Source organism: Heliangelus exortis, chromosome 1 (assembly GCF_036169615.1).
Source record: "Heliangelus exortis chromosome 1, bHelExo1.hap1, whole genome shotgun sequence".
Taxonomy (NCBI): domain Eukaryota; kingdom Metazoa; phylum Chordata; class Aves; order Apodiformes; family Trochilidae; genus Heliangelus; species Heliangelus exortis.
In genome coordinates, this window is record NC_092422.1 from 128331326 (window position 1) to 128343801 (window position 12476).

The following is a 12476-nucleotide window of genomic DNA, read 5'->3' on the forward strand; positions in this document are numbered from 1 at the left end:
CACAGAGACTTGTGTTTCAGGGGAAATTACAGCACTACTGAAGGACTGGAAGAGAGATCACTGTCACTAGAGAGTAAGTTCTGACTTTGAACTGAAGTGTAAACCACTTTCTTTTAGCTCTCCAACATATGTAGCATAACCAGACTGTTTTGCTTAGGTTGAACTGCCTATGGCATGCTGAAACACTCCCAGGAACTATGCCTCTTGCTAGGGCAGCAGCATCACTCCTTTAAAGAGCTCTATGCTATTTTCAGAGAGTAATCTTTTTATTCAACTTTCAAACAATTCTACACAGCTCACCTACTAGTCAGGCTTTTCCTTTTAAAGCTGAGAACCAGACTGAAAAACTATTTCCTATTTATCTGAAGAACCTGACACATCCTGTACATTTATTCTTTGAATTCTGACATTTTTGTTAGGAATAAAGACACCAGATCTATAACATAGTATGTGGCAATAACAGACCTAAATGTTAATAAATGTGCATATTACTAATTATACTCATAATATATAATTACAACCTCTGAGGGTTTTATTTATATCAGGTAATTTCATTATCGGGTAGTATTTCCCCACACAGTACCTGTTACAAGCATTATTACCAACGGTAGGGAACATTTCACAACACTGACAGAAGGTATAATACCTTTACATTAATTTCTTCTTTAAAAATATCCAAACTTAAATATCTGATCCAACTTGAAAATAATAATACGTTATCAAGGAAAATATCAATGCAACACATTGTCAAGAGATTAAGTACAAGGATGTTCTGGTAAAATTGTTGGGAAGATTAAGGTTTAGTTGGCGCTATTTTTATTTGACAACGACTACTAATAAGTTAAGTTGACTACAAAGTACACTAAGAATCATTGTAACAACTACATGGCCTGATATTTAGCAACTAGCTTAGTAGGAGTATTGTACTGACATAAATGTGGAGAGATTTTAATAAAATAATGAATCACAACTTTTAAAAAAATGATCCAGTGCCTAATGAAAATAGGTAGTACAAATTCCATTCCAGAAGGAAAAGCAGAGATTAAAGTCACTTGTTCAAAGGTAAAGAGCCCATTAGCAAACCTGAAACTCCTGAATACCCAACTCAAGATGCTACTCTATCACTGCTATTTCTTAATAGTGATAATATGCAAAAATTTTATGCTTAATAATTGTAAGCCTTCAGTGTGCACTGAAATTACTTTCTCTCAAGCCTTGTTTTTCAAAACCAGCATTTTCCATTCACTGCCATGTTATTTAAGGAGGGCCTTTACAAATTTGATAGTGATTTTATTATTGAAGTTAAATGAACCAAAGGAGGAAGAAATAATTACTGTGCAGTGACATTTTGGGCTAGAGGCCCAAAGATGACTTAAGAGTTTTACTGCCAAATTGCATATTAAAAAACAAATTTATGCACTAAAACATTGAAATGTTATCCCAAAATGCTCAAAGTATTTTTAAATGGCCGTTGTGGTGTTTGTTGCAATACACACTAATCTATCTGGAGGGTGAAAAAGGATGTGGTGATCAACTATCAGTGTGCCAGAGCTACTGAAAACAAAGCTCTAAAGGTATTATAGGAGCTTTTTGTCAGCAAAATCTAAACTCTTAATAATAGCCATTTTTAAAAAAATGCCATACCATAAAATATTTCTTCTGCTTTTGACTCCAGTCATCACTACTGGTACAAAAATATTAATAATAAAGGAAAATACTGGTTTATTACATCCTTCTTGTTTGAGGGAAATATGATATCTTTACCTAGCTTTCTACAAGGTATTTGTACAAGGTATAACTACTTTTTTTTGTTGAAGCAAGATGATGAAGTAAGACTATTTTCACTGTCTGCTGAAGAAAGGGCCTCCTACTGACAGCTACTGTTATGAGAAAATCATTTTCTAAGAGTAGATAAGGATAATGGCAGCAAGCTGTCAAATCAGATGGAAACAGCTTCTAGTATTTACTCCTACTGAATGCACAGAACTAGAGCATGTAATCTTTAGTATGACAGGAGAGGATTTTATTATTATTATTATTATTATTATTATTATTATTATTATTATTATTATTATTTCTTTTAACTCAGAGGAGCAGGTCTTGAGAGAGAACAAATTTGGGTACCTTTTTAACAAAAACAACAACGAATTTATGTTAATGAAATAAAACTCACATTATTTCCTCTCCTCCACAGTAAACACTTAAACCAGTTAATTTAGCAAATACATTTCCCTGATGCATTAGTAATGGTAAAACAAAGAGGAAATTAATCAAAAGGATAACAGAATGAGCTTTGGTTTTTAAAATTTAAAAAATCAAAGACTGTATTTTTATGTAGATCTAGACCAAAAGGCAAGTATTGTTCTTCTTAGATGAGATTAAATAAGCTAAACTCCAAATTCAGCTTTAAGAATTCTGTCAGATTTTTTTACAAGATGGTAGATGTGGTGCTTCAGGAGATGATTTAGTGGTTAAGGTGATGTAGGACTGATGGCTGGACTCGATTATCTTGAAGGTCCTTTCCAAACATAGTGATTCTATGATTCTGTTACAAAACTAAAGAGTAAACTAATTACATGAAATTACATGTATGAAACTATGTACTATGTACATACTATGTACAACTATGAAAGAAAAATGCTACTTTTTTATGGCTGCTCAGATAAGCATATAACTGCTCTGAGCATTGTTGTTCAATGAAAATGCTTAGCAGTCTAAACTTCATATTCTTATCTCAACAGTATAAGAATAAGAAAAAAAATTACATAGAACAAACAGAAAAAAAGAGGAAAAAGGTAATCACCCATGAAGTACCATGGAGTGAAACTGATTAAGGCTGAATGTTGTGCAAAAAAATACCCAGAGGTATTAAAAATTTTCTATGGGCAAAAATTTAGCAGAATGAGGCCACAATTCTGTTGCAAATAATAAAATAAAATAAAATAAAATAGGAAAAGGAACACTGTGGATCAGAAAAGTATTTCAGTATTAGAATATCTTATGAAAACATTAAGTAAAATCAAATACTTCAGACATGGGAGTAAGAGGAAGAGTGGAAAGATAGGAGAGTGACTTTGTATTAGTATGGAACAACTTCTATACTTCTATATTCTTCTCTGTCAGCCGTCTTGATCTTACTGCTGCCCACTGAGAACAACAGAGTAATTGATATAGTTCTTAGTAAGATGCTAAGAATAGGATTTTTAACTCAAAGAAGAACTGTAGGTTCCACTGAATTATTTTGCCAGACAGAATTTTTTTTTCATGTCAATCAACTATTAGAAATATCTCAGCAACTTGACTCCAACTTGAATCAAGAAACCCAATTCCATCTCCCCAACTTTGTCTTCATGTAAGAGATTATTAATTATCTTATTATCTAGGAATTACCTTTTTTTCTCCTGCAAAACTGATTCAGGAAAGGACTGAAACACATACTACAGCCCCACTGACCTGCCCAACATGTGAACACACGATATTTCATTAACAGTAATACATAACAGAATAAGAACAAACATCTGAGCCCCATGCAGAACTGGTGTCTGGTTCTTGCTATAGGTTTCATTGCAAGAAGAGTAGTTGCATATATAAATTTGGCAAGATTTGAATGCATGATTAAAGTTAAGCATCCTCTTGGAGTTGCGGGTCAACTAGTTCCATGAAGAAGCATCAAAAGGAATGATCTTCAAAGCTTACTTAACAAACATCAGGAGACTAAAATTTCATTATTAAATCTGACCACGCAACTAATAACTCTGCTGCAGTCTGACAGTCTAAGCCTCTCTCTGTTATATTTTACTTATTTAATCAGTGTCTATAACAGTACAGCACATATATCTGAACATCAAAGATCATTATGATGTGGACTGTAAGGTACAAAATGTCCTGGAGGAAAAGAGTAGGCTTTTTGAAGCACACTTTTGGTACTACAGAGAAACTAGAGCTAATAAAGCATAATGAGAACAATTATTTTGTGTATCATTATAATTTTTTCTTAAACACACGGTAATCATCAGCACAGAATGACTCTGAATCTAATTGAAAAAGATGTGACAACTACCACCCATTTTTAACCTTTTTGTTTATCTACACATTTTGGGGGGCTTCCTTCACTATAAAAGAACACTCAACTAATGTGACCTGTTTTATATCAGCCAGGCTGCTCATTAAGTTTGCTGCCTTAAAGAGCAAACTTAAAGAGAAAATCTTGCTCTTCTCCCTCCCTAGTTTTAAAACACGTACACAGCCACTTCAGGATCCATAAACAACATTAATCAATCTTGCCTATTTTTCCCTCAAGTGCTGACAAACTGTAACAAAGCAAGCCTCAGATCACCTTAAAGTTACTTGAAAACTAGCCATAACCAAAAGGGCAGATGAGGAAGCCCAAGAACAGATGAGGCTAAGGCATCCCAAGTCCTCATTAGGAACGCACTAGCGAAGGGCACAGCGAGGCAGCCAGGAAAGGCAGCACCTACACTGCAGTTCAGAGGTGGTGTCACCACCACCTTCCACTCACTTACTTGACTCTCCCACGATGTATTTTGGGGTTTAAGAGATAAGCCATGTACTGTGCTTCTGAGCATTTTTTTCACATCTTCAGTGCCAGACATAAGCAGCCTGGAGAAATGTAAACTGTAGAAAGTCAGTGGCTGCCTGAGAGGGGCAGGGGTGTGTGAGTCTGACCTCACTGATTTGCAACTGTCTCAAAAGACCAATTTTAGAATGAATAGCCCTAGCTAGGGTGGAGGAGCTGGCTGGCCAAAGCTGAGCAGGGGTGACCCCTCGGGATGTGATAAGAGCTATTGGGTGGAGGCTATTCCTCTTCTGAGCACCAGCCTTCAATGCTGGGACATCCCTCCAGGCATAACTAAGCCACTGTGACTGTACTTGGGAAGTATCTGGCTAAGGGGGCTGGAGCAGAGCAAGGAAGGCATCAGGAAGAAGATAAGAACTGATGAATGAGTGGAGACTACTCCCCTTTCCTGAGGTCCAACCTTCAATGCTGAGATGCCCCTGGAGGCACGATGTACCTGGCTGGAAGAGAGGAGGAATGGCTTCTGGAAGAAGATAAGAATTGATGACTGGGTGGAGGGCTACACCCCTCTGCTCCTCTCCAGGCAGCCTGCCTTCTAAGGACCCTGGCTGACTGACAGCTGCCCCTTTGGAACAAAAGGACTCAGGGGTATATATTGCTGTCCATGCTCTGACTGTTTCATCGTCTTTTGACCCACCCCCATTTCTGCACCGGACCCTGTCCAGGATCAGCGCCATCCTGAAGAACCTCGCTGGACAGCTGGACCCCTGGTGGTGACACTCTCTCTCTCTCTCATTCTTCCCACTTTCTTACCCTTTATTTCTCCTCTGTTCTCTCTCATTCCTTCTTACAATTTCTTACCACTTTTTCTCTCTCTTTCTTATATCTTCTTTTCCTCACTACCCTTTTTGCCTGGCTCTACATTTTTGCCTGTGTCAATTGTCAAATAAAATCTGCTTGCACTCCTATGCTTGGACTTTGTTTCGTGTATCCAAAACAAAAATAAATTTTAATGTTACCTTGGACAGTAACAAGAGGCTTTCTCATGTGAGGCAGAACTCAACTTCTCTGCCTGCAAGGTGGCCATGATCAGGGCCAGAAGAAAGTCCTGGAAAGGTGCTGACTGCCCATTTCTTCACTGAGGACTGAACACAGAGAAAGAAGCTGCTGGAGAACTCTGCCTGAAAAAGGCCCACAGCAGCAGAGGAGATTATATTCTTACACTTACTACAACACCTGATTGTAAACCATCACTGTGTGAGACAACTCCATTTAGGAAGTAGTTCACTTGCATTAGTACACAAATGCACCTGCACTAATAGCTTGCTTCTCAAATGATCTCATTAGTACAGCACATCAGCTCAACATTGTTGCAAAGCATCCAGCCACACAGTGGTTTTCCATCCTGGCTAGGCCAGAATACAGATGTATCCATACAAAACAGATCACCTCCTTCCTTTAGAAAAAACTGATCTTTGTGGATTTCTGCTTCTTTCTCAGTACTTACATGGTGAATTTTTGAAGGGATCTCTCTTTGCCTTTTAGCCTAGGATGGAAGTTCTTATTCCAAAGCATTTTGCAGCACAAGAGAGAAAAAGCAGAACCATCAGGTAAAATTATACCGCTGCTCAAACATGATCAGAAATAAGAATATGTGCATGAGAAGAAGTGGCTGAGACTTGAGGAAAACAGAAATTAAGAGTGTCAGCCTCTTCTTAATGGCCTAAAAGGAATGAAAACACTTCTCCACTCTACCATTTGACTGAGTAGTCCATTGTCTCACGTCTGAATAGCCTATTTATCACTAGTATTCATAAAAGTAAAAGAAAAAAGAGAGGCAAACAAAAATAAATTGTTTTTCTTACGTCAACCTCATTTAATTACTGAAGAGTAGTTTGAATTGTTGGTCTCCTAATGCTTTGGTGGGATTGGCAACCAGTCTAGTCCAGTCAGGCTAGCCTGATTGTATGAGAAATAGAAAATAAAATTAGCATAGTCAAAGCCAGGGATAATCTAGGAAGTATGCACAATACTGAATAGAATTGTGTGACAGGTCACTTTAACATGGAGTTTCTTATACCCAGCCTCGTTCCTATGTGTGTGGGCTAGTAAATATTCAGCAGAAGAGGATATTTTAAGGAGATTTACAGCCAGCTCAGTCATATCTATGTCACCACAGTGACATACTGTCTTTCCTTTAGTATATCTACCAAGAAACTTAATGTCAGCTTATATGGCAAGAATCCAGACAATCATATGTAGAGAGAACCACAAGTCCTCAGGTGTCACCGATAATGAACTGGGAGCTTAGGCCCAGCTGTGCCCAATAATTAGGGCCTGCCCCAGCCGGAAATGGGCGGGGCTGAAGGGCAAAATAAAAGGCATGCTCCCAGAAGCAGAAGAAGACAAGAGAGGAAGACGCCTGAGGAGAGGGATGGCAAGAGAACCCCGGAGAAGAGCCGTGTCCCCGAGAGAAGGGCTCGCCGCAACAACTGGTGGAGAATGCGGGCAACAATAGCAGCCGTGAATGCTGAGGTATTATAAAAAGCTCTACACGACCACGTTGGTTGCGGGAAGCTCTACAAAGCCTGGCTTAAATGCGGAAGGCGATATAAAGAGCTTCGAAATACGCAACCACGTCAGATGGAGCCACTACGTTGGTGCGGGACGCTCTTGAAAGAGCTCCAAATACGCAACCACGAGTGAAGCTCCACAAGGCCAGGCGTAAATGCTGAAGGCGGCATGAAGAGCTCAGAGTAAAAGCCCAGCACGGCAAGACAACAGCCCGGAATGGCAAGCTAGGCAGGAGAGAAGAATGAGGCTCGAAAGGCGCAGCGAGTTGGCGCGCAGAACTCAATCCCGAGGAATGCTGAAGCTGAAGCCGAGCTCTGAGTGCGCATCAAGTCAGTGCGGTCCTGAAATGGAGTCTCCCAGGGACATGCGATAGTGCGGTCCTGAAACAGGGCCCTAGGGACACGCGATAAGACTGGTGCGCTGAATGCTCGGAGAAGCCTCTGCATGGCTAGGCATTCCGAGGTGGCGAGTACCAGCGAAAACTGAGCTGGTGTTTTAAGACCCCGTCTCCTGCTAACAGAGGCTAAAGAGCCCGAATTTTCCCTCCTCAAAAAATATTTTTCAACAAACAACAAAAAGGGGGGAAATGTAGAGAGAACCACAAGTCCTCAGGTGTCACCGATAATGAACTGGGAGCTTAGGCCCAGCTGTGCCCAATAATTAGGGCCTGCCCCAGCCGGAAATGGGCGGGGCTGAAGGGCAAAATAAAAGGCATGCTCCCAGAAGCAGAGGAAGACAAGAGAGGAAGACGCCTGAGGAGAGGGATGGCAAGAGAACCCCGGAGAAGAGCCGTGTCCCCGAGAGAAGGGCTCGCCGCAACAATCATATACACATAAGACTGTGCATACTGAGATATGTATGATGAAAATAGCTCCTCTCCAGGGAGCATAATACCCAGTAGTCCAATTTCCAGAAAACACCCCAGCCAATCCTATTATAGCATGCTAGACTTGGGGTTTTTTATTATTATTTTTTTAATCACAAAAACTCTCTCAAAGCAAGCAGACAACTATTAGCGCAGTCTGGGATATCCGGGGATCTCCACCAAGGACAAAAAAGGAACACATATTAACTATTAATTAAGTGAATACACATTCTCTCCTTTTCAAGGACTGACAACTTTTTAATGCAAGCTTCATATCATCACCAAACTGGTAAATCTCACAGCATCACATAATCACTCTGGTATGGTGCTTTGCTGTTCAGTTAGCTCACCTCACTTCTTGCACTCCTGTACTGGCTGCTTTTTTTTAAGTGAAAGATTTGGGATATGCTTGTTCAGAGTTAATAAAAAGTCACTTACTAAAGCGACAAGTTTAATAATTTCACCCAGGGTGACAAAGAATACGAAGATTTACAAAATGAGGTTGATGATTGACAAGCTGCTACAATGCTGCTTTGCAGGACATAACAAATCTGCTTTCTGACTCCCTGTCAATTACAGTAACACCTACAATTGCCTCTTACTACCACATCTTTTAGACTATGGCATGACACAACTGTCTAACCAAAAAGTACACCTCTGTCAGCAGATGACTTCACATCATACAACGGGCTTCTGAGCAGAGAACTGGAAAAACTCAAGTGCAATGTTTTGAAGCACTGTCAAATTTTTCTTTCATAGAAAAACAAAGCAGTCAAGTCATCCCTTCTCCCTTTTGATGAATTGTGAATGAGGAAGGCTTAGTCAATCACTACACTGCACTCACAGGTGGTATTGTGACTCATAAAAACTTGCTCATGTGCCAAAAGCAGTACAGCCAGGCAGCATGGAGTTCAGGATCCCAGCTGGATCTGCCCTATAAAATGAAACCACAGAGTCACTGCTAAACATTGTTACTGATCCCTAAACTACCAGTCTGGATGTTGTTTACACTAGCTGTAGTCACATTTCATTACAGAAAAGATACAACCTTTGAGAGAAGTAGCTGGCCAGTGTTACAAATACCTGACATTTATACATTAACAGGAAGGCATAAATATTTGATAATAATTCTTTATAGGACCTGTATGCAGAGAGAACTACAGTCATTTCCTCGGCTGAATAATATGACCTCATTTCCTCATTTTTATTATGTAGTATTGACGTTATTTGCATCAGATGAAATAAAAAAATAGCACCTCCCTGACGCTGTCCTTTACTATTTCATGTATTTTGTAGTCATAGAGAACAGAGCATTTGGTGAACATCTGAAAAACCTTCATTAGGGTGATAGACACCAGACTCCAACGGAGAATTACCAGGGTGCAGCCTGCAATATTAATAACAAAGCTTTAATTCTAAGATCAATGGAACAATGAACAATGGATCAATCCAGAACTAAGATGAATGAAAAAGAAAAGTATCCTCTTACCTCTGGGTCTCATTTTCTCCATGTTAATGCCAAACCTGCAACACACCTCATCAAAACACAGTCCTGCTTTTCCTGATTTTCTACTAGCATGCATACTACTGCAACATTAGGACATTTCCTAAAGTATCCTCTTTGGATATAGTTGATAAAATCAGATGCTTCAGAGACAAACAAAGATAGCAATAAATATAAAATTCACTATATAGAGCAAAAATTACCTTTAGCAGGGTTTACTTTTATCCCTGACCTATACAGCATCTCCTCATTCTGCCAGTCCCCATTTCTGACAACAGTCTTGAGTCCATAGAAAAAAATTAATGCAGCAGTGGAACAAAAAACCAAGTTCTTCAGAAAGCGCTTTTGGGCTTTGACATAAAGGGCCCTGACACCTACTGTAACCAGCAGGCAGAAGCCCATACTAGGAACATACAGCACACGCTCTGCTATTACAAAGCCAACATAGAAAAATAGGTTTGTGGCAGGAACAAAGGGCACTATTAACAAAGACAGAGACAGAATGACAATGTTCTCAGTTGAAGGAAGCTGCAGTTTCTGCATTTCATGCTTTTTTATACCATTCTCTTCTTTTGATGCAAAGGTTGACTTCACCACCAGCGTTTTATACTCCATCTCTGAGTGGCAGCTATGGCCATTAGCATTCTGCTTGCCATTCATTACAGTTTTCCCATTGCATTCTCTCTCATTGCTGGAGCCCTTCAAGCTGAAGTTGGCAAGGAGGAGAAGTCCGGCATAGAACACCACAGTGTGTAGATTCCTCCAGTCGCTGACTGCTTTCAGAAGAGGCACAGCATCCATAGACCAGTCAAAGCTGAGGGTATCTGGGCACAGCAACAGCCAGAGGTTCTTGGTTGGCAGGTAAAAGAAGGTCAGAGTGCGTGTGAGAAAACTGTCCGAGTCAGCTGCTGGGTTGTCAGAATTGGAAAAACTTGGGGGCTTGTTGCCCATCCAGTATAAGCGGACACCCAAGAGTGCAGTTCCCCAGGAGGTCAATAAACCAATGCTTAAGAAGAGGGTCAAATTCTTTCTCTGAAAATAAAATTAAAAAAAAAAAAAAAAAAGTCATCAGGATAAATCAACACCAGGTGTTTAATTCTCTAAGTCATAAATGAAAGGAACAGAGAAATACCTGATACAACTTTTTTTTTGTAATGGAACAAGCACTATAGATCTCATTCTCTGACATTTGGATCACAAAATGTCTGAGTTATGCTGCTGACCAATGATTAAGAGCACAGCTTCTTTCATTCAAGCTGTACCAAGCTGGCATCAGTGTCAAGTCTTTAGAGATCTCAGGGTTGTCAGTCCTTGCTTAAGATTTAGTGTGTAACTCTTTGGAAACAATCTTTACTCTAGAGGAATTTGTGAAACCTTACAATGGGTCCTACAGAAACCCCCAAATTCTTTGGTGGCCTGGCAGCAGCCAAAACACCACTTTGCCATAACCAGATTTAAAGAACGTTCCAGTTCCCTTTTTCCTAATGAAAGTTTCTCCAAGGCATTTCACTGAGGACTAAACAAACTTTCTAAGAAGTCAAGAGAGGAAAACAGACACAGATTCCATGTTTAGGCCTTCCAGCTCTTACACATTAATTACAACAACCATTTTGAGCCTTCTCGATCTGCTTACTACTGAAAACCCCACTTCATCTTGCAACTCACACCCAAACAGAAGACTGTTAGTGAGCTTGTTTCTTCAAGCAGATCACATCAAGTTGGTGTTCTAAAACCTTTCAGATCTTCCTTTCTGTCTAAATAATACTACATGAAGCACACAACTGCCTCCACCTATCCATATCATGGTGCTAGCACCTCAAAGAGCCTCCACTTATAGAGTAATGCAATATTTGCCAGCTGGAGCTGCCCCTGGGTTCCCCTCTTCCCATCCCAAAGCACTCACTATTTCAAATGCTTGCAGAAACATACCACTTCTGCCTACATGAGAAGCAGGAAACAAGACATTCTCACCTATTTCTAGGACTGAAGAGTATAAGTTCTGCTCTTATCTACATGGGGGCTCTAAATGAAAGCTGTTTTAGATTACTCTCTCTTTACAGAAGAACCCATAAAAGCTAAAAGATGTGTATTTTTATATTACATTTCAGATGTCTTTTGTAACAAACGAAAAACTACTTGTCAAATAGCTCCAGATACAGCATAACCACTTTGGTAATTTTTCTATTATTACAAAGAATTAGTTGTCAATCGTTTTTCCTTTTATTATTAGAAGTGTTTCTTTCATCTCACACTACACATTCCTGGGATGGTTACTCAATGTTTCCTCGGTTATTTAGAAGCAGGACCTCACACTGGAATGTTTTATCTTATTTCTTTTAAACAGGTCATTTTTCTCCTTTGTGGTGGCACTCTAGACTTGACACCATGAAATACAGATGATTATGCTGCTCCATTTAAGGTCAATTACTAATAGTTTCCTACCATCAGGTTACTTATGTTCCACTAACAAGACATGGTCTAGTCATCATAATTTATCCCCTTGTCCTGTGAAGAGATTTATTCTTTTTCACATTTCTATACAGCTTCTCCTTGGGAAGTTTTAAAAATTTAAATGCAGTCAGATTAATTCATTCAGGCAATGATTTAATTCATTTCAGGCAATATGGAAGAATTCATGGAAGCAAACTTCCTTCCTTCAAACATGCACACAAACAACTTTCAAATATTAAATGTGACCTTTTCAGGTCTTTTCTATAGACCTTTTCTAGGTCTTTTCTATAGATCTTTCTGCAGTCTCTTAAGAGGAGGCTGCTCAAAGAAAAGAGGCTAGGAAGTGGAAGATGGTGCTTTGTTCCTTTATTTGTTTGTTTTAAATACATATTCAGAGCAGGTCTTTGCTGGAAGACTATATACCAGTCAAAAGATTAAGACATACCAAATATTAAGGAAGTGAAAATTGATTAACAAAAGTGAGCTTTCATGGATTGTTTAGACTGCTTTGCTATTTCATTAATACTTAACAACTGGAAGAAAAT

The 12476-nt window shown here is 39.3% G+C and overlaps 1 protein-coding gene across 1 annotated transcript in view; it reads right to left on the reverse strand.

Moving 5' to 3' along the window:
- The window catches only part of TMTC2 (transmembrane O-mannosyltransferase targeting cadherins 2), a 248761-nt gene that overhangs the window by 96776 nt on the left and 139509 nt on the right, over positions 1-12476 (reverse strand). The window contains exon 3 of the mRNA XM_071765939.1: positions 9684-10512. Within this exon, the coding sequence (XP_071622040.1) occupies positions 9684-10512 (829 nt within the window). The remainder of the gene's footprint in view (positions 1-9683; positions 10513-12476) is intronic.